This window comes from Babylonia areolata, chromosome 31 (assembly GCF_041734735.1).
Source record: "Babylonia areolata isolate BAREFJ2019XMU chromosome 31, ASM4173473v1, whole genome shotgun sequence".
NCBI lineage: Eukaryota > Metazoa > Mollusca > Gastropoda > Neogastropoda > Buccinidae > Babylonia > Babylonia areolata.
In genome coordinates, this window is record NC_134906.1 from 25,468,854 (window position 1) to 25,492,502 (window position 23,649).

The 23,649-nt window shown below is 42.9% G+C and overlaps 1 protein-coding gene across 7 annotated transcripts in view; it reads right to left on the reverse strand.

The window, feature by feature from the left end:
* Positions 1-23,649, reverse strand: part of LOC143275917 (protein unc-80 homolog) — a 132,111-nt gene that overhangs the window by 62,934 nt on the left and 45,528 nt on the right. For 4 of the 7 annotated variants that reach the window (XM_076580246.1, XM_076580249.1, XM_076580244.1 and 1 more), the window contains exons 24-32: positions 22,692-22,820; positions 14,499-14,636; positions 13,355-13,455; positions 10,587-10,673; positions 8,954-9,037; positions 5,664-5,732; positions 4,809-4,907; positions 3,557-3,653; positions 288-409 (exon numbers count right to left, since the gene is read on the reverse strand). In XM_076580246.1, the coding sequence (XP_076436361.1) occupies positions 288-409; positions 3,557-3,653; positions 4,809-4,907; positions 5,664-5,732; positions 8,954-9,037; positions 10,587-10,673; positions 13,355-13,455; positions 14,499-14,636; positions 22,692-22,820 (926 nt within the window). The remainder of the gene's footprint in view (positions 1-287; positions 410-3,556; positions 3,654-4,808; positions 4,908-5,663; positions 5,733-8,953; positions 9,038-10,586; positions 10,674-13,354; positions 13,456-14,498; positions 14,637-22,691; positions 22,821-23,649) is intronic. The other 3 variants (XM_076580245.1, XM_076580248.1, XM_076580247.1) reach the window with 3 other exon arrangements.

Below are 23,649 nucleotides of genomic sequence, written 5' to 3' on the forward strand. Positions count from 1 at the left end.
CAATGTGTATAGATATATGATAAGCACAAGCACAGACACTTTATCGCTTGAAGAGATTTAGTTTGACTACAATATTGGACACCCCCCCCCCCCCCCCCCCCCCCAATCATAATCTGTTATATTACAATGAGGAAAACCAAACAGAACATAAATAACTGAACAGTTACAAGGAGAGTACTCATACCCAACAAGCAAAACACTCACATACCCATGTACTCATAGCACACCTGACATCCTCCCTTTCCTCCTCGACACACACACACACACCAATCCCACACACACCGTACCCGTCTCTGCAGGGCCAGACTAGCATCAGCAGGGTCCATCTTCACCAGACTCAGCTGAGGGTAGAAGTTCCGACGGAAGAAGTAGAAGTCTCTCACATAGGAGTTCTGGTTGTGCACTTGATCTGACAGAAAAGGAACCATTTTTTTTTTTCTTCGTTTATTTTTGTGGTCCCCAGAATTTTGGAACATTCTGTTTACTAATGATGATGGGGGCGATAAGGACTGCTGACAATTTGGGTCCATTCAGCTTTGGGCTAAGGATTCCTGCCTTCGTGGGATGGCATACGAGGCATGGTACCCGCGCTTAGGCACCCAGCGAAAATCCAATCCCCAACAGAGAAAGGAAAGACAGGATCGACTTAGAGGTAGAGAAAAACGAACGAATTGAGGGGGCTGAGTCGAATTGAGTACACAGAATGTAAGAATACAATAAACACAAGCCGCATGCAGCAAAATAAGGCCAAATGAATACGCTTAATAGCCAAAAAAAGCTAAGACGAGACAGAGTGTAAACCTGACAAGATGGTGTGGAGAGCCTTGGCCAAAGAAATGATTCAGCGCTTATAGCTTTTAGAGGCCTTTGATTGGCTAAGAGCGGACCGGGCAAGACGGCTCGTCTTTTCACTGTTAGCCGTGCAAAATTTGGCCAAGCAGAGCAAACCGATAGGCCTAGTTTGCATCAGTTTGACATGGTACAGTGTATGACACCAAACTGACAAGGCTGCACTCTCATAATGTATCTTGGTGTCAACCAGGCTGAGAGATGCAGACACCTGCGGTGTTGGTCAGGAAGTTTGAGCAACACTCCCAAAGATGCATCCGTGAAGTGGATGACCCTCAACTGTGTGATCACAGTCTTCCCAGCTGACCCCAAAGCACACTCAGCTCTGGGTAAGAGCCAGCAACAGGCAGAAAAAAAAAGAAACAGAATGAGTTTAAGTCAAATAACCAGAACACACTGCTTATTCAATGGAGAACAAGATTACGCTTCCAAACTGTCAAACACAAGAAAAGCTGATATTGTCATGAACTGGGAAGAACAAAAAACAACAACAACAACAAACAATCATCCTGAAGAAACTGTTCCAAAAATCAGCTGGTGAGAATGAACTGTGAACAGACTCCCCACAGGGTTGGTGGTTTCAGCATTTGTTTTTGTTCACAAATAACAAAGGCAGCAAATGGTTAGGTAAAAAAACAAAACAACAAAACAGTAAGGCATAAAATAAATGTCATATTTTCTTCACAGGTGCATGTACACATACATTCACATGTCATGTGGGTATGTTTTTGTGAAAGGTGTGTAAGAAAGATCAACGTATTAGCACATTCAAACACACTCACAGGCAGGAGCACACACACACACACACACACACACACCACACAGAGTAATTCTTCAGTTCATTCAAGATTTTTTTTTTTCAAATACAATTAAACCCCCCCAAAAAAACAACAATAAACAGATCTAGCGTATTAAGTAATTCAGTCACAAACAGCTTATGCTTAATCACCCTCAGAAGTTATCAGCAATAAAGTAATGCTGTGCTGAATTTATTTACCTTCAACAGTTCTGAGCAGAAAAAGTAATGGTTTACTGAATATTTCCATTATGATCTGTCAATCAGTCACCCTTCAAAGTAATGCTGCACTGAATGTTTCTGACATATATTGGATTTTTCAGACATGAGCTCTCAATCAGTCACCCTTCAAAGTTCTGAGCAACAAAGTCATGCTGCACTGGAAATATCTGACTTGAGCAATTAATTACTCACCCATAACAAATTCTGAGAAATAAAGTAATGCTGTACTAACATTTATGATATCAACTGTTAATATTGCATGTGGAGTGATGGCCTAGATGTAACGCGTCCGCCTAGGAAGCGAGAGAATCTGAGCGCTGGTTCGAATCTCGTCTCAGGCTCAGCCGCCGATCAGTATTTTCTCCCCCTCCACTAGAACTTGAGTGGTGGTCTGGACGCTAGTCATTCGGATGAGACGATAAACCGAGGTCCAGTGTGCAGCATGCACTTAGCGCACGTAAAAGAACCCACGGCAACAAAAGGGTTGTTCCTGGCAAAATTCTGCAGAAAAATCCACTTCGATAGGAAAAACAAATAAAACCGCACGCAGGAAAAAATACACAAAAAAAAGGGTGGTGCTGTAGTGTAGCGACGCGCTCTCCCTGGGGGAGAGCAGCCCGAATTTCAAACAGAGTTTCTGTTGTGATAAAAAGAAAATAGAAATATGGTAAACAGGCTGAAGGAAGGCCACTGCGAACTTGGAAGACCCTCCAAGTTCTTCAAGGACACCTTGAAGACAAACCTCAAAGCCTGTGACATAGACATCGCTTCCTGGGAAACTGATGCCCTTGACCACTCTCGCTGGAGGATGCAGTGCTCTAGTGGCATAAAGACGTTTGAAAACAAGAGAACGCTGGCCATTAAGGAGAAGCGTGAGCGAAGGAAGCAGGGCTCAACTTCTGGAGACGTTTTCCCTTGCAACACCTGTGGGATGTGCTGCGCATCCAGAATCGGCCTCTTCTCCCATATGAGGACACACACCAACAGATAAACCTGCCTGCCTACTCATCCGTTGGTCTGACGGGAGACTCCATCATCAGGGTGAACATGTAAGAGGAACCATGTGTATCAGCTCCTACCTTTCCAAGGGATCATTTCAGCAACATGGGGAGGGTGGACCTACCGTGCAGGTAACAGTCAGTCCTCCATATCTACCTACCCAAGCTTCATTGACTGGAGAGGACACTCCGACTTCGCTACGCAGCGCTGACCCAAACCAGACCACAACTCCCAAGTCTCCCGAGACTGAAGGATGCCTACTTACGACGCACAGTAAAACCACCACCACCAGGTCTGCTTCTTCAATCATGGGCTTCAACGCCCAGGTTCACTCATATGTACACAAGTGGGATTTCACGTGTATGACCGTTTTTACCCCTGCCATGCAGGCAGTCATACTCCGTTTTCGGTGGTGTGCATGCTGGGTATGTTTTTGTTTTCATAACCCACCAAACGTTGACATGGATTACAGGATTTTTAATGTGCGTATTTGATCTTCTGCTTGCGTATACACATGAAGCGGGTTCAGGTCTGCACATATGTTGACCTGGGAGATTGGTAAAACCTCCACCCTTTACCCACCAGGTGCCATTACCGAGATTTGAATCCAGAACCCTCAGATAAAAAGTCCAACGCTGTAACCACTCAGCAATTGCACCATTTGAACCAGCACCAGTGACTATGACTCACGGGTCTTGGTGTCGACGATGAAGTGGCAGTGGTGCTGGTCCTCAGGGATGTTGAAGAACTCCAGGCTTTCCTGCAGGATCTGGCTGAACTGGGTGTCCTGAAAACAACACAGCCACACAAGTGGACAACGTGTGTGTCAATGCATGTGTACTAACCCACTCACTCACACACATGCACACACACACACACACACACATACAGACAGACACACACAAACACACATGCACACACATACATACACACAGAGCTGTGCAAGTGGATAACGTGTCAACATATGTGTACTCACACACATATACAAGACAAACACAAACACACACACACACACTCTCTCATGTATACGCACGCACACACAATAATCCATTAGTGAATAATCCTTCAGTTGATGAAAGGAAAATAGACATGCTATATTCAGTAGATGAAAAAGAACAAGTCAACACTAAGAAAATGAACAGTATGATGAGGAAGGCACACACACACACACACACACACACACACACAAACACACACACACACATCTGCAAACATACGCACATACGTACACAAACATGAATGCTCACACACTAAACATGAATGTGCACACACACACACACACACACACACACACACACACACAGACAAGCTATATTCAGTAACTGAAAGAGAACAAGACCCACACAAAGAACAAAAAGATCAGCAGTAAGAAGAAGATGAAGAAACGGCGACAATGCAGATGACAATGATGAGGAAGAGACGAAAGAAGAGGAAGAAAAAAACAAAGAAGAAACAGAAGAGGAACAGGTGGAAGAAACAGAAGGAGAGGAAAATGAAACAGAAGAGGAGAAGGAAGAAATAGAAGAACAAAAAGACGACGATGATGAGGAAGAAGACAATGAAGAAAAAACAGAAGAGAAGACGGAAGAAATAGAAGAAGAAAAAGACGACGACAATGACGAAGAAGAAGACAATGAAGAAAAAACAGAAGAGGAGAAGGAAGAAATAGAAGAACAAAAAGACGACGACAATGACGAAGAAGAAGACAATGAAGAAAAAACAGAAGAGAAGAAGGAAGAAACAGAAGAACTAAACGACGACAACGATGAGGAAGAAGGCAATGACGATGATGAGGAAGAAGACAATGAAGAAAAAACAGAAGAGAAGGAAGAAGAAACAGAAGAGGAAAGAGGAGGAATTAAAAGAAACAAAAAAGAAGAGGGAGAATAAGAGGAGGAAGAAACAGAAGGAGGACTAGTTTCTGCACACAACAAAAAGCGACCTCATGGATGGGCAGCTGTGAAGGAATGCTGGACAGGTCAGGACCATGGACCAGGATTTTCTTGGCACTGGCCACGTTGGCACACACCAACAGGTAGGGCTGGAAAACAGTCACCATACATACTGTGTGTTTTTTGAGAAAGCATGAATTACTTATCAGCAAACACACCAACAGGTAGGGCTGGAGCGAGATGAGACAGAGCTTACAGGTTAAGATGTCAGCCATGAAACTGTATTTGCACCTCTCCCTCTTGGAATGCATTACTTGTGTTCAGCAAAATCAGTAACACCATTGCTAAGCACACAAAAAGGAAAGACGGCTGCCGGAAAAAGAGGAAGCTAGTCAGGGATACAGAGGGGAGGTAACCTACTTCCGGGAGGTTATCGGCCATAGCTACTTTCGTTTTCTCCGCAGAGGCGGATAGTAGTTTGCACAGGACGAATCGGACTCCCTGCCGGAGTCTGCACTAGTGGGTCACGGTGAAGTATATGTGTAGTGAAAACTAGTTCTTGTATTTCACATCCAGGCCACACATATCTCACTTCACCAAGGGGTTAAGGAGACGGAGACAGGCATTACTCTCTGGACACACAACAGTTCAGTTTCAAGGTGTGAAATTTTAAGCGTGTGGACTGATCCACATGTGCTACACCACATCTGCTTCTGCAAAAAATAAAATAAAATAAAATAAAATAAATAATAAATAAAAAAAAAGAAAAGGGCAGACACCTGACCTTTGCAAAAAAAAAACCCAATGTGCTGATCAGGCTTTTAGAGTCTACCCTAGGTTTCTGTAAAACATTAACATGAACAAAATAATAATATCAAAAAAAAAATACACACACAAAAACTTACATCACACTGTTCTTTCTTCAGTGTCTGCTTCAGGTCCTTGAAGTAGATGCCTTCCACACAGGGTACCACCTGTTGGCACACGGACAGGTAAAGATGCAGGTGTGCTTCTTTCTCACCCACAAAGGAATCAGAATGCAAAGAAAAGGTCAAGACACAAGCTCATAGTCTCACATACATAATCATGATTCATCATTACACTCAAATATTGTAACACCACCAGTAAAAACTGCTTATCTTGTGTATACGCTCTGTTCACATGAACGGCTCTTTTAGTAATGTTTCAAAGTAATACAGGCCATTAGAGACCACTTACCACCCACAGTACAGACAATTTACCACCCAGGATACAAACCACTTACAATCCACAGTACAGACCACTTAACATCAAGAGCACAGACCACTTACCACCCAGGATAAAGACCACCTACCACCTACGGTACAGACCACTCACCCCCAGGATCACCTTCACCTTCACCTCTCCCGTAGTCTGGGTTCAGACCGTTGGGGCACCGCTGCTGACCTGGCCACCACCCCTCTCCACTCTTCACGGTTTTCTGATTTCCTCAGGGTGTCACCGAGCGTCAAGCCTGTCCACCCCCGGATGTTGTCTTCCCATCTCTTCTTCTGCCGTCCTCTCCTTCTGCCTCCTTGTACGGTGCCTTGCAGGAACGTTTTGGCAAGACCAGATGATCGGGAGATGTGTCCATACCACCTAAGTTTGCGTTTTTTCACTATGGACAGGTCTTCGTAGGGTCCAATACTTTGCTGGATTCTGTTCTTCACTTCCGTGTTAGTGATGTGGTCTCTGTAGGAGATGCCAAGTAGTCTACGAAAGCATCTCATCTCGACAGCTTGGATTCTTCTCTCGATGTCTGCAGTCAGGGTCCAAGTCTCGCAGGCGTAGAGCAATATTGATATAACCAGGGAACGCATCAGTCTGACTTTTGAGCTGAGAGCGATGTTTTTGTTGTTCCAGATGGTGTTCAGCTTGTTGAGTGCCGTTGTTGTTTGGGCAATTCTCGAGAGTACTTCTGGTTTAGATCCTTCATCTGACACGATTGCTCCCAGATATTTGAAGCTGTGGACTGTTTTAAGCTTTTCGTCGTTGACTTTGATGTCAATGCTGATGCCGTTGGTGTTGTTAGTCATCAGTTTGGTTTTCTCCGCACTGATTTGCATTCCATACGATGTGGAGGCTTTGTCTAGATGTTTGACCAGGCTTGCCAGTTCTTCTTTTCCAGCCAGTCCATCAATGTCGTCGGCAAAACGTAGGTTTGTGATTGTTCTGCCGCCTATGCTGACTGTTCCTACATGCTCTTCCAGTGCGTCAGTCATTATTCTTTCTAAGAAGATGTTGAAGAGTGTTGGGGAGAGTAGACAGCCTTGTCTCACTCCGACTGTGGTTCTGAACCAGTCCCCGATGCTATTGTTGAGGTAGACGGCGCTGGTGGCTTTGTCATAGAGGTGCTGTATCAGTCTGATCAGGTTGGCGTTGATGGTGTACAGATTCATGGTAGCCCACAAAGCTGCATGCCAGACCATGTCAAATGCCTTCTTAAAATCAATGAAGACGTGGTAGAGGTCTTGTTGGTGTTGATGGTACCTCTCACATAGCAACCTCAAGTTGAAGATTTGTTCAGTTGTGCTCCTTCCTGGTCTGAAACCTGCCTGTTCTTCAGCAATGATGTTTTCTGCTTGTGGTTTCAGTCTGTTAAGCAGGATCTTCAACATGACTTTGCTGGGATGACTAATCAGGCTGATGGTGCGGTAGTTTTGACACTGCTGGAGATTGCCCTTTTTGGGAAGGGTGATGATCAGTGATTGTGTCCACGGTGTGGGCCATTCCCCTGTTTGCCAGATCTTGTTGCAGATTTTCAGTAGCACATCTATCATAACTTCACCCCCTGCTTGGACCAGTTCTGATGGGATGTTGTCCACTCCTGCCGATTTCCCTTTTTTCAGCGATGCTATTGCTGCCTCTATTTCTTCACGGAGTATGGGGTGATTACTGTTATCAGTGGCTGGTGGGACATTCAGTATTGCTGGATCACCTGTGGTCTGTATGTTGTATAGCTCTGAGCAGTATTCTGTCCATCGCTTTAGGATGTCTTGTTCTTCTGTTAGACATTTTCCATCCTTGGTCTGGATGTTGGACATAGTTCTACCTTGCCTTGTGTTGGTAAGTTCTTTCACAACTTGGTAGGCTTTCTTGCTGTTGTTTCTTGTCAGGTTTTCCTCTATGTCCTGGCATTTTCCTTCAATCCAATTCTCCCTTGCCTTCTTCATGCTTCTCTTGATTTCGGTGTTAACTGCTTTGTACTGTTTTGCCCCTTCTTCTTCATTCTTTTTCTTTTTCAGGTCTCTACGTTTGTCACACAGCTGTAGGATGTCATCCGTGACCCAGGGCTTCTTTTTGATGCGTTGTTTTCCAAGAGTTGTTTGGGCTGTTTCAGTCACAGCTGCGTTGAAGTCGCTTATGAGTGTATCCAGGTCGGCGTCATCTGCATCGAGAGTGATGAGTGGCGCGAATTTCCCACCAATCATGGCTTGGAATGCCTCTTGTACTTCAGGATCTTTCAATTTTTCCAGGTCGAACTTCAGTCTTGAGAAGCTTTGTTTCTTTGTTTTCTTCAGTTGGAGTTTGAAGGTCATCATTACCAAGTCGTGGTCACTTGCAATGTCAGCTCCTGGGAAACTTCTTGTCTTGGCAATGTTCACGCTAGACTGGAAACGCTTCTTTACTATGATGTAGTCTATTTGGTTGTGGTGATCTCCTCCAGGGCTGTGCCATGTCCATCTTCTGGATGCTTTGTGTGGTCCAAATGTGTTTGTTATCTTCAGGTTGTTGAAGCAGGCAAATTCCAGGAGTCTCAAACCTCTTTCATTTGTAGCGTTGTTACCATATCGTCCACATGTGCCCTTCCAGGTGTTGTGGGAGTCTTCTCCGATCTTGGCGTTCCAGTCACCTTGTACTACTATGATGTCTTTCTTTGGTGTCTGATCAAGGGTTTCTTGTAGTTGTTCGTAGAACTCCTCAACTTCATCATCGCTGTGATCAGATGTTGGAGCATATGCTTGTATGATGGTGATGTTGAATGGGGATGCCCTCAGGCGGATGGTAGTGAGCCTGCTGGATATTGGTCGGCAGCCCATGACAGTGTTAACAATGTCTTTGTGGATCAGGAACCCTACTCCATGTTTGTGTTTGTCCTCTCTACCACTGTAAAATATACAGACCACTTACCAAACAGATTACAGACTACCTACCACCAAGGGTACAGGCCACTTACCAGCCAGAGGAGAGAGGAAGCCCCAGCGATGGCCTCCTGGAATCCCTCACAAGGGGATCGCACGTAGAACATCACAAAGCCCACCTGCACACACACACACACACACACACCAATATTTGACCAGTGAAAGCTGCTGTCGATCAAAAATACTGTTCTGTATTACCAGTGTGAATGTATTCACCTGTGTCTGCTAGTCTGTCTGTTCTGTGACTCTCCCTCCAACGCCCCATCTCCATGTATCATCATATTGTTCCTTGTTTACAGCCTCCACAGGTTTCCGTGCCATACTGATGCAGAAATAACACACAGAAAATATAATGTTTTTCCTCCAGATTATGTGGAGACACATACAGCAATACTGTAGAAGTTAGTACCTTTTTCCTTACAGTTGATGCATATGTATGAACGTTAAATTTTTAAAAATAAGACGCATTTTGACTGCAGACTGCAGGGCTGAAAGTGTGAAGAGACATATTCATTTCATCACCAATATTTACCGACAAGAATCTTTTGGATACACTGTGCCATTCATCATCATAATTGTATGTCAGCAGTGTGTTCTCAGTCAACAAAAAGCAAGTGAAGACCAGAAATACACATGCACACACACAAAACTCTCTCTCTCCCTTTTGCTTGCTCGCTCGCTCTCTCTGTCTCTCACCCTGAATATTGGTGTAAAGATGTTGCTTTCCTGTTTTATAATTGTGTCAATGCAACGTGTATTTGCTATCTGTGTTGTTTTGGGGTTTTTTCCCAGACAGAATTTCTTATGTACTGCTCGTAATGACTGATATTCATGTTATGCCTCCCCCCCCCCCCCCAATCCCCCCTTTTTTATGTATATATTTTTTCTTCTCTTTTTTTTTTCTTGAGGACAGGATGTAAATAAAGATATACATGCCTACTCTTTAGCCTTCAATAAACATCATTTTAACTCGACTTCCCCACAAGCCTTTTTAACCGATCAGGTAAGAGCACAAAAAAACCAGAAGCCACTGAAACAGATGTGAAGCAGATGCACAAGCAATCAGCCATCCACTGACCATAACTGATTATTCTTTGCTGATTGTATAACTTAAGAAAATGTAATACATAATAATAGTAATCAAAAAGAGAGAAGAAACTGTGTACATCTCTATGAAGAAAGAAAATGTGATAAATGACTAATGCAGTTTATTTGTGTATCTGCTTTAATATGGAAAGTGTGACAAAAAGCCAAGTACTTTTTACATATTCCTCCAAAGAATAATGAGCTTTTTGTTTGTCCTATTTTTTTTTCCTTCTTTATTTTCATTTCAGTTTGAAATATATCTCTCTCTCACTCTTTCTCTCTCAACAGAAAAAGACAGAAAAAACAAAATGACTAATGCAGTTTATTTCTGTATCTACTTTAACATGGAAAGTGTGACAAAAAGCCAAGTACTTTTTACATATTCCTCCAAAGAATAATGTGCTTTTTGTTTGTCCATTTTTTTTCCCTTCTTTATTTTCATTTCAGTTTGAAATATATATCTCTCTCACTCTTTCTCTCTCAATTTTCTATAACTTGTTTTGATGTAGGTACCATTCTGTGCAATAGAAAAAGAGAGAAAAAACACAACACACACACAAAAACAAAACCCTGTCCACTGACCAGATAGTTGAAGATGGAATGAGCAGTCTGAGCCGGAAGCTGTCGGAAGTAGATCACCAGCTTTCGCAGCAGGAACGTCAGCTCCTCCTGCAAGGGACAAACAACTCATAGTCATACACATTCTTCAAACTTAAGTAATATAAATGTGACCTTAAATACTACCACACAGGAGGAATGGTTGGAATGGAGGAAGAAAGGAAAAAGCAGGATGGAAAACAGATGAACACTTACTCTAAATTCTACACACAGATTTTGCTTCTTTTTTTCACTCTGTACCCCAAGTACTGATTTATCCATAACATCCAACCAAGTAGGCATATTTCTGTACTGCAGTGGGCACATTCAGTTTTGCTTTGTACCCCAAGTACTGATTTATCCATAACATCCAACCAAGTAGGTATATTTCTGTACTGCAGTGGGCACATTCAGTTTTGCTTTGTACCCCAAGTACTGATTTATCCATAACATCAAACCAAGTAGGCATATTTCTGTACTGCAGTGGGCACATTCAGTTTTGCTTTGTACCCCAAGTACTGATTTATCCATAACATCCAACCAAGTAGGTATATTTCTGTATTGCAGTGGGCACATTCAGTTTTGCTTTGTACCCCAAGTTCTGAGCATCCGTAACACCCAGCCAAGTAGGCATATTTCTGTACTGCAGTGGGCACATTCAGTTTTGCAGTCTCAAATCAGTTGTGCTTTTAGTTTCTTTGCTTTAGCATCTACGTTGCTCATCAGCTTTTTCAGGGGACTGAGTGTGTTTCTGATGTTGCTGTTTGCACTCTGTATATAAAGCATGGCTTCAACAGTGTATTCAGCTGTTGCAGGGCTGGTCCACAGAAAATGCAGTGCAGCTGCACTGATGGAGTACAAAGCGTTAACAGGAGAAAAGATGAGGGATGTTTCAGGAGGAAGGAGAAACGGAGACAGAGAGGAGCAGAGAGTGGAGGAAAAGAGAATGCATGGCAGTGGTGGAGAGAAACCTCTGGAGGGCAGAGCGAAGATCACAGATGGACTGACAGAAGTAAACATAAAATAGAAAAAAAAAAGGAAGTGTGTGGAGGAAGATATTACAATACTGGGTCACATTTACATTTTACCTTCTACAGATTGTTACTGATCAGTTCAAACAGAAGTCATAGAAGCCTTACCATACAAAATTCAGTTTTCAGCGTGAACTGGCATGTGCTCACATTGTGTGTCTGCATACATGACCAAACAGGGCAAGTGCAAGTGCAGATTTGTGCTAATTTCTGCATGCATAGATTTAAATACCTGAGTGTGTGTTTTTGTGATAATGACTGAGGTAAGTGTGTGTGCACAATTTTTCTGGATGCAGTTGTTGCTGTGGTTATTTTCACAGCACTTTTCAATGACGACACAGCCGTGTGAGAAGTCTTTGTTCTGAACACCACAGGAAATCACTACACAATACACATCTTTGTTCTCAACATGACAGGTGCAATAGCCGAGTGGTTAAAGTGTTGGACTTTCAATCTGAGGGTCCCGGTTTCAAATTTTTGTAACGGCGCCTGGTGGGTAAAGGATGGAAATTTTTCCTGTCTCCCAGGTGAATATATGTGTATACCTGCTAATGCCTGAACCCCCTTCATGTGTATACGCAAGCAAAAGATCAAATACGCACATTAAAGATCCTATAATCCTTATCAGTGTTTGGTGGGTTATGGAAACAGGATCATACCCTGCATGCACACACCCGAAAACGGAGTATGGCTGCCTACATGGCGGGGTAAAAATGGTCATACACATAAGAGCCCACTCATCTACATATGAGTGTATGTGGGAGTTGCAGTCCACGAAAGTAGAAGAAGAAAAAGAAGAAGTTCTCAACACCACAGGAAATTACAACAGAGCACACATCTTTAACTCACTGCGGACGATTAGTTCTCTCCCTTGCTTTTCCCCACAGACGACCCATTTGTAAGGGTTAGGAAAAAAAAATCACAAAAAATACAAAACATAAAGCAACTGAATGAAACTCACTGTACTTGACCCACTGACCCCTCTCCTCACGTCGTGTGAACGCCCACCCCCCTCCCTTTTCACTGCTCTCAGACAGGGAAAACAAATAGAACTGCACGCAGGAAAAAATACAAAAACATGGGTGGCGCTGTAGTGTAGCGACGCGCTCTACCTGGGGAGAGCAGCCTGAATTTCACACAGAGAAATCTGTTGTGATAAAAAAGAAATACAAAATACTTTCAGTACATTCTTGCTGGTTGCTTTCTTCACTGCAGATACTTTATTCAACGTCTTCATCATCCTCGTCGATGTCGAAACCTTCAGTTTGAAGCATTTCAATCATTTCAGCAGCGGTAAAAGCTGCTGTCATGATCTAGTTTGCTCCAAAAATTTCCACTTATATTGCCTGCGACGCCATTTTCAATACGTATGCAGATTAACTTGTCGTGTGGGGTCCTGAACTCGCTGTTGAGTATGTTGTTACGGAATCGCACGAAGAAATTTCCATTTGACCCTTGACACATTCGCAATACCCGGTGCAGCTGCGATTGTTATGCTACCCCATGAGGAAAACGTGGAAAAAATTTTAATCGTCGAAACCACTATAGCGTTCCATCATCTGGAACGCTACCTTACGTCAGGAACGCTATAGCATTCCATCGTCCAGAGTAAGTTAATCTCAACACCACAGGAAATCACTATACAGCAGACATCTATGTTCTCAACACAACAGGAAATTACAACGCACACACACACACTCCAGAGTGCCTGTACCCACTCACCTGCCTTTCCTTGTTGGTCAGTTTCTCCAAGAAATGTCGGAGGAAGAGGATTGGGTCGTCCACAATGCAGTCCCAGATGATCTTGTTGGCAACTTCCGACACTGGCAACAATCAATCATCACTGTTACAGGATTTCTTGCAACAACCAAGAAAAAAACAACCAACTAAAAACTAAATGTGTTGCCATATCTAATGTACACACAGAGTCATGAATTTATAATCCAAACTTCTGGTATTCCACATATATTCAGTCTAAAATCATTACACTTTCTTGGCATCTCAGTAGAAGTGTAGTCAAATTGTTTCTTTTAGTCTATTTTCTTCCCCCAAGAGAAACAGAAATTACACACACACACACACCTCCTTCAAATGCCACACCCACTCACTTCATGATCACTCTCCGACAATATCAAAGAGGTTACAATAATAATAATATCAATAATACAGGGGGTTAAAACAGTGCAGCACCTCACACACAGTGTTACCCCTTTGCCCTCCACCACAACAAAACAGGTAAGCTGACGGCTGTTCAGAAATAAAGCACCAGATTTGCACTCTCTGCTGCCATAAATACATGAGCAAATCTGCCTCTTCCTTTCTGTGTGACTGCCTTCACTTCTGCACCACATCTTTCTCTCTACAATCAGCTTCAGATCCACCCTGTATCTGCCACACTACACAGAAGAAGAAAACAAATCAAATTATGTCAAATCGACGGGCGCAATAGCCGAGTGGTTAAAGCGTTGGACTTTCAATCTGAGGGTCACGGGTTTGGATCTCGGTGACGGCACCTGGTGGGTAAAGGGTGGAGATTTTTCCGGGTAAAGGGTGGAGATTTTTCCAATCTCCCAGGTCAACATACGTGCAGATCTGCCAGTGCCTGAACCCCCCTTCATGTGTATACACAAGCAGAAGATCAAATACGCATGTTTAAGATCCTGTAATCCATGTCAGTGTTCGGTGGGTTATGGAAACAAGAACATACCCAGCATGCACCCCCCTGAAAGTGGAGTATGGCTGCCTACATGGCGGGGTAAAAACCGTCATACACGCGAAAACCCACTCGTGTACATACGAGTGAATGTGGGAGTTGCAGCCCATGAACAAAGAAGAAGAAGAAATCAAATCAAATCAAATCAATTACCCGACACGCCGTCGGTGTTGACGTCATAGTCGTCCAGCAGGTGGAGGATGGGGAGGACGGCAGCACAGATGCAGGAGGGAAAGAACCCCTGGGCAGTCTGAAGGTGATGGCTGTGCTCAGGTCTCTCCTCCTCACCTGCTGGGGGAGAGAGAGGAAAGAGGGGAGGAGGGGAGGGAGGGTGTGTCGTCACCATGTTCATCACTACTGCTTACCTCCAGTCCAGCAGACTCAAACACAGTGCCATAGACTGGGGGGGGTAGGGATGTACTTATTGGCTGGCATCTTATGAAGATCATGAATGAAACGTGAATAGCAAGCTTGTCTTGTTTTATGGCCTATCAATATCATTATCAATATGAATGTTGAACCATTCAGTTGAATATCTCAGTTCACACACTGACAAAACAAAATGAAACTAAATACAATTCAATAAAATACTGTTACAATGACAGTGAACAATCACACACACACACACCAATACACACACACGCACACATGCACGCACTCACACACGTGCACACACTTAGGGTTTGTACACATAAAAACTGCAAACATAAACATTACAAAAATACACCTGAATGTTGATACACAAAGATATAACAACAAATATGCTATCTGCAATCAAAGAGAAAATTACACGCAATAAAAAATTTTCTCAACATACAAAAATGCATCAAATAGGCATACACACTAAACATTAGCTAGAACTTCTGAGCTAATACACATACATGCAAACACAATCACAAACACCCAGAACACACACACATACACACTTACGCACACATACTGTGACACACACACACACACACACACACACGCTATGCACACATTATGTCCACACCCACCCACAAACACATAATACAAGAGAGAGAGAGAAAAAAAAAACAGAGATGAAAGCACACAATAAGGAAAAATGCTCAAATAACAACCATTCAACACCAACGCTACCAAAACCATGTATCTTTAAAAACAATATCTGTACACATACACTAAAGCAAGGAATACCAATACAAAAATAAAAGCAGAAGAAGAAGAAGAAGAAGAAAAGCGCCACAAAGCTAAGCTCCCCTCGTACACTCCACCACCTCCTTTTAACCAATAACGGAACAACCCACACAAGGACAGCCAGCATGCCAGAGAGACAAAGAAGGAGGAGCAGCAGCCTGTAAAGAAAGAAAGAAAGAAAGGAGACATTACTGACAAGCAGCAGTACCAACAGGGGCAACGCAATGCAATAAGCACCAGCCTGGCCCTGAACAGTGCTCAGCAGAACCACGCACAAAGTCAACACGCAACGTCTGGCTCAGCTATCAGTCTGCACTAAATGGGGGAAATCTACCACGAAAAAAAACAAAATGATAACAATAATAATCATCATGATCCTTACCAGTAAACAACAACAACAACAACAAGAAAAAGAAGAGCAACAACAACAACAATAACGACAATAATAATGACAATGATGCCAATGGTAGTCATGATGATTATGATTTTCTTCAAACTGAAGTAACTAAAACCAATCATCAAGACTGTCTTGACCCTTTCTAGCCAACCAAACCAAACTTAAAACTGTACAATGCAATGATGATGATGAGCTCAACAACAACAATAATAACAACAATATATATATATATATTTTAATATATATATATATATATATATATATATATAATAATAATAACAACAACAATAATACAAATAAAAATAGAAGACAAATAAGAAAGAAAAGCAAAGCAGATTAAAAAAAATATTTTACAGGAAGAAAACTGCCACATACACAAACCTGGCTCCAATAACAAAAGAAAACACCTAAAACAACTACAGCGTAAAAAGAAAAAAAAAACAACAAAAAACCGCACCACTTTTAGCCACCGGCACTAAACAGAAGGAGGGGGAAGGGAAGTGGAGCAAGTGATGACTGAGAAGGGGAGGGAGGGGGGTGAATGTGAGGGGGTGCGTAATAATCAAAGCCATCAGAAAATGGAGAATGGGGAAGAATCAATAAAAAATAAATGATAACTGACCTTGGTTGCTTATTTGGTGCATCTCAAACCACTACGATTCACTAAATAGCATCAGACATTTTTTCTTACATGCACTGAATTCTATCAAAGAAAACGTCGTTTTTTTTTTCTGACTTACTTTTACACCAGGGCAATGGATTTCATCTCCATCAAGTTTGGTAGAAATTCCATTAATTCATATTTCTGTTAATTACAGAATGACAGCTCTTTCCACTATTTTGCTAAATAATTAAAAGAGACAACATGAGATTCCTATCTCAAACAACACAACACACACACACACACGCACATGCGCGCATAGACAAAGGCTAAACAGAACAGATTTTAGGTGAAATACAAAGTTATGCCCTATAAAGTAATGTTCCTTGAATACTCCCAACACTCAAGTTCTCTTCTGAAGCCATTTAATCAGAGATTTAGGAGACAAATGAAATACTTACATCACACAGCAAGGAAAGGAGTTGATGCGGGTCATTGCAAATGTTTATTGAATACAAGTTTTGATGGAAAATTCTTTACCCATACCTCCAAATCTCCCAGGTCAACATATGTGCAGACCTGCCAGTGCCTGAACCCCCTTCGTGTGTATACGCACGCAGAAGATCAAATACGCACGTTAAAGATCCTGTAATCCATGTCCGCGTTCGGTGGGTTATGGAAACAAGAACATACCCAGCATGCACACCCCCGAAAACGGAGTATGGCTGCCTACATGGCGGGGTAAATAAACAAAAAGGTCATGCACATAAAATGTTAAATGTTACATGTTTGTCTGAGTGTGTAGTTGTGCGTGCCTGAAATCTGATTGAATGACACAGGAAACGAATGATGAGCGCCCAATGGCAGCCGTCAGTCGGCTCTACCCAGGTAGGCAGCCTGCTGTGTAAATGACTCCGTGTGTGTAAAGCACTTAGAGCTTGGTCTCCGATCAAGGATAGGCGCTATATAAATATCCATATCCATCCATCCAAACAGACTGGGAAAAGGACACTCCAATGTAACACCAACAGCTTTAACCCACTCTGGATGAATAGTTTTCTCCCTTGCTTTTCCCCACAGATGACCCATTTGTTAAGAGTAAGGAAAAAAATCACAAAAAAATACAAAACAAAAAGTAACTGAATGAAACTCACTGTACTTGACCCCCTCTCCTCATGTTGTGTGAACACCCCCCCCTCCCTCTTCAATGCTCTCAGAAGCTGAGTCACTGTCAGTAACTTCTTGCTGGTAGCTTTCTTCACTGCAGATACTTTGTTCAACACCTTCATCATCCTTGTCAATGTCGAAAACTTCAGTTTGAAGCATTTCAATCACTTCAGCAGCAGCAAAAGCCGCTGTCGTGATCTAGTTTGCTCCAAAAATTTCTACTTGTATTGCCTGCGACGCCATTTTTGATACGTATGCAGTTTAGCTTGTCATGTGGGTTGCTGAACTCGCTGGCGAGTGTGTTGTTCTGGTATCTCATGAAGAAACTTTCCATTCAACCCTTGACACGTTCACAATGCCCAGTGTAGCTGCGATTGTTATGCTACCCCATGAGGAAAATGTGGAAAAAATTTTAATTGTCGAAACCGCCAGTGTTCAGTCATCCAGAACGCTACCTTACGTCAGGAACACTATAGCGTTCCATCGTCCGGAGTGAGTTAAGGTCACCAGAGCTGTCTAAACCACTGTGGAAGGATGCTAAGAATGGGATTAATCTGCGCATACTGATTTTCGTTTTAGATTTACGCAGCATATGTGGGAACAAAAGTCCAACAGCAGTAAAGAAGACGTGAAATGACAGGTACTAGATGGTACTGGGTGTTGCAGTCTCAACTTCATGCATAGTGACTCAGATGTAAAGGTCGCTTGTCTGCTGATCATGACTGGTAAGTCCAAAATAGCACTAGCAGGTTTGGAAGCTTACTTGAGATTTGTACTGTATTTCTCTTTTTTGTCACAACAGCTTTCTCTGTGTGAAATTCGGGCTGCTCTCCCCAGGGAGAGCGCGATGCTACACTGAGAGTGCCACCCTTTTTTTTTTTTTTTTTTTGTATATTCTCCTGTGTGCAGTTTTATTTGTTTTTCCTATTGAGTGGATTTTTCTTTTGAATATTGCCAGGGACAACCATTTTGTTGCCATGGGTTCTTTCACATGCGCAAAGTGCATGATGCACACTGGACCTCGGTTTATCGTCTCATCCGACTGACATAAAGATAAATGGATTCACAGCTGATGACAGTTTCAGTTTCAGTTTCTCAAGAAGGCATCACTGTGGTCTGATAAATTCACATACACTACACCACATCTGCTTTGCACATGCCTGGGAAACAGCACAATCCAACATGCTCAGTCAGGCCTTGAATGCTTGCCATATATTTGTACCTATCGGAGTGGATTTCTTCTTCAGAATTTTGCTAGTGGACAAAACTTACGTTGACATGGCTCCTTTTTCAGTGTGCAAAGGGTGTGCTGCACACAGGACTAGGTCTATCATCACATCTGAAATACAAGCCGCTCAGTTTGATTTTCCAGTCAAAGGGCAAGACCAGTATTCAAACCCAGACCCTCACAGAGACTGTATTGGCAGGTAACTGTCTCAACCATTCTGCAATTTTCCTCCTGAGAGGATGTCTCTGGAGCCTTCTTCTTGGTAATAACTGACGCCAGAAAGCTTACACTGCATGAGAGTAACACCAGGCCTCCAGAAAGCTACACAGAAAGCTTCCTGTAGTCATCTCAGGTGTGAACACTCCAGTGAAGAGGCCCACACCCTGACCTCATGGACTCCAGAAAAAGGCAGAATCCATCTCTAGTTCTAGACTTGTATATATACACAGCTTAAATGACTTCCACTGGGCAATAAACAATGCAGTAACTTTTGCTCCGTGAAACAGACAACCGCACAACACTTCCAAGCTGCTGCTGCAACTCACTTCCCATCCGACTTCAAAGGCTCTGACGGCCTGATATCTGCTCAATGGTCAGGATTCCATGACATCAACAGTTGCCAATGGAAGGACGGAAAAACTTCCACAGCAAATTAGGCAAGCAGAGCTCCAACTGCACAAAGAAATGTGTCTGTGTGGTATGAACCCAGAACAGAAAGTACAGAACCGAAAGGTCTGATCTGAACTACAGGGAAATGAAAACCCTGGAACCTGATTCTCAACAATCACATCAAGGAGAGACCTTCTTCTTCTTCTTCTTCTTCTGCGTTCACTCGTATGCACACGAGTGGGCTTTTACGTGTATGACCGTTTTTACCCTGCCATGTAGGCAGCCATACTCCGTTTTCGGGGGTGTGCATGCTGGGTATGTTCTTGTTTCCATAACCCACCGAACGCTGACATGGATTACAGGATCTTTAACGTGCGTATTTGATCTTCTGCTTGCATATATATACACACGAAGGGGGTTCAGGCACTAGCAGGTCTGCACATATGTTGACCTGGGAGATCGTAAAAATCTCCACCCTTTACCCACCAGGTGCCGTCACCGTGATTCGAACCCGGGACCCTCAGATTGACAGTCCAACGCTTTAACCACTCGGCTATTGCGCCCGTCAGGGAGAGACCAAAGAAGTCCTGTAGTAAGGCAATCCCCAAAGAGTGCTGGAGTAGCCAGACTGGCTCAGCCTGGATGCCACAAAGGTAGGTCCATGGCACCATCCCCTATCTCTCCTTTTTCCCCCCTTGAACCTCACTGTGCATGTTACTCAAATGTCTATGAAAACAGCCTGGCCATGAAGACTGCACAGAACACTCAAAGCATGAGCCTCCCTACTGTACCTCCTTGCCCAAGAAACAAAACACTCCTTGCCCAAGAAACAAAACATCAACAACGAAAATGGTTTTCAGACAGAAAGACTTCCCAAGAAAGTTCTTTCCAGAACATGCTTCAAAACACTGAAAAGGATGGTTTTCTCAGAATGCCAAGGATAAGGAACAAATCTCATGAAACATTGAGTGAAGCCCTGTTGACCATGAAGGTCACAGAACACCACCCTGTTGACCATAACGGTCACAGACGACTACCCTGTTGACCATGACGGTCACAGAATGCCACCCTGTTGACCATGATGGTCACAGAACTAACACCACCCTGTTGACCATGACGGTCACAGACCTAACACCACCCTGTTGACCATGACGGTCACAGAACTAACACCACCCTGCTGACCATGACGGTCACAGAATGCCACCCTGTTGACCATGATGGTCACAGAACTAACACCACCCTGTTGACCATGACGGTCACAGACCTAACACCACCCTGTTGACCATGAAGGTCACAGAACTAACACCACCCTGTTGACCATCAAGGTCACAGAACACCACCCTGTTGACCATGAAGGTCACAGAACTAACATCACCCTGTTGACCATGAAGGTCACAGAACTAACACCACCCTGTTGACCATGAAGGTCACAGAACACCACCCTGCTGACCATGAAGGTCACAGAACACCACCCTGTTGACCATGAAGGTCACAGAACACCACCCTGCTGACCATGAAGGTCACAGAACTAACACCACCCTGTTGACCATGAAGGTCACAGAACACCCTGTTGACCATGAAGGTCACAGAACACCCTGCTGACCATGAAGGTCACAGAACACCCTGTTGACCATGTAGGTCACAGAACACCACCCTGCTGACCATGAAGTTCAAAGAACACCACCCTGTTGACCATTAAGGATACAGAAGAACCACTACCACCATGCTGAGCCCTCTTTCCAATGCCCTACCACTCCATATTTCTCTCTTCAGTAACCACCACGACAACTTCTCCCCGCTTCTAGCACCTCACCCATTTCCCACACCCACTGTATGTATTTGTCTGCTGAAAAACAAGTCCACATCAACTTGCAGTGAACAGACAACAAACCAGCGAGAAGAAGATTCAGAAGAAAATGTTCCATGAGAGACAATAGTTTCAGGCAGGTGGATTCTTCATCAAGATAAACAAAGATTGGCTCGTTTAAAACAATGGGAATACACTAAATGGTTCGTTGATTCACAAATCTTTGGTGGTAACCATACAGTTTGGGTTTCCGACTATTTTGTTTGTCACATACTAAGATGCCATGTGTCATCAACACCAGCTGATGGTAACAATACTGCTGGTCACTTTTATAACATTGCACTGGCTTGTGTTTTTCTTTTTTCTTGTTGACAAGAACTGATAGAAAAAAATCAAAGGTGTTGTGAACAGTAATATCTACGAACATCATATTTATCATGTCCCTTTGCAAATGTAGTTTATCAGCTCTGTACAGTTTATCAGGTCTCGTAAGTTACAGGCATCCATCTGCTCCACAAGTCCTTGACCAAAGATACAGAGAGCCCGGGAACAAACTCAAGGAGAAAGAGTACCCAGTTTTATGAGAAAGGATGCTAAGTTCATAAATATTTCCTGTTTAAAAAAATCTTGTGAACCAGGTACAATGCCAAAACAAAGGGCAATCATACACCACATTCAAAACAGCATCTACACATCGTCCAGAAAGCTCAGTCCATTGCATCTCCATGAAAGCGCACAAGTTTGAAAAGAACACAATCCACAGGCAAGCTCACAGAGAGACACATCATGAACAAGATGAAGCAGCAGCATCCACCAAGCACAGACAACACAAACCAATGAAACAACAACATTTCATCGTAAAATCCTCAAAACACAAACACAGATACACAATAAAAAACAACAACAACAACAACAATTAATAAAAGAAAGCGGCAGCCGAGAAGAAAAAGCGGACAATGCATTTACAGTAGCTGAAAGCACGGTCTCTTCAAGCAGGTTCACCAACAACAATCACCACATGAAAGCAAAACATCATGGTCAAGAAATATTTCATTTAAGGTTATGATGACACAAATGAACCAGTCATAGATACTGCCTTACACAGACTCAAAAATGCACACACACACACACACACACACACACACACATACACAGATGAACACAAGTAGTCCACAACCAACAACACAAATCCACTCAACCATACTGCCTGCCTATGTCAATCACTCATCTACAAGAAATTTAAAAAAATAAAAATTCAAGCGAAAAAAAATTCCTTGATGAATACATCAAAGAAGATTTTTTAAATACATGTGCATAATATGCAGATAAGTGGAAACTGTTTAATGACCAAAAAAATAAAATAATAATAATAATAATACCTTCGTTGCCGACTCGGCCCCAGTGCAAGCTACCATTTCGCCAAGACATGCTACGACTTTGGATATTAGCTCGATTCACAGGGGCCAGGGACACTCGACGAGCCGCCAAGTTTATCTCCTCCTGAGCGGCTAGACATGGCAAAAGCAAGTGCAGTACATAAGCTCCAGGTTGTTTTCATGCCCAAAATACAAATGACAGCAGAAAAATAAGTTGCCCTGGCAGTGCAAAACTCTTTGTCTGAACTGCCATCGTCACTTGTTACTTTGGGCATTACTGTTAGAGACAAATGGGGGTGGGAGGTTGAGAGGGGGTTGGGGGAGAGGAGAGGAGAGGAAAGTAGAGAAGGAGAAGGGGATGGTGGGTGGGGTAGAGGGGGAGTGGTACATACACACATGGAATTGGAAAGGAAAAGAACACAAGAGTTGTCAGAAATATATATGTATATATATATATACAGTGGATTAAGTGAGTGAGTGAGAGAGAAAGAAAAAGAGAGAGAGACATGAGAAAGAGAGAGAGACATGGAAAATCATGTTACACACAATGAGAGTTTAGTAACAAGCTTGTTAAAAACACGATACACAACTTGAGAAGCCTGGTTTCATGTTGTGAGCAGACAGTGCAGCTCAATGCGTGTGTAAAGCCATTGTTGTGGGACCCGTTACACTGCGTGCTCAGATGTACGTAATGCGTGAAACATACAGCAAATATACATATATGGATATATATATGTTACAACCATAAACTTGGCAATTTTGCAAACTATATACATGTCAATCATGGTGGTTTCATGAAAATTATCTGCAATTTCTTTCAATATTTGTCTGATTCCTGAATTCATTCAACACTGGCATTGGCTTTTCCAAACCCTTTTTTTTTTCTCTCTTCCATTTCTAAAGTTCATTTTCAAGTACTGTTGTGAGGTTTTTATTTATACTACAGTAATAACCACCCCTT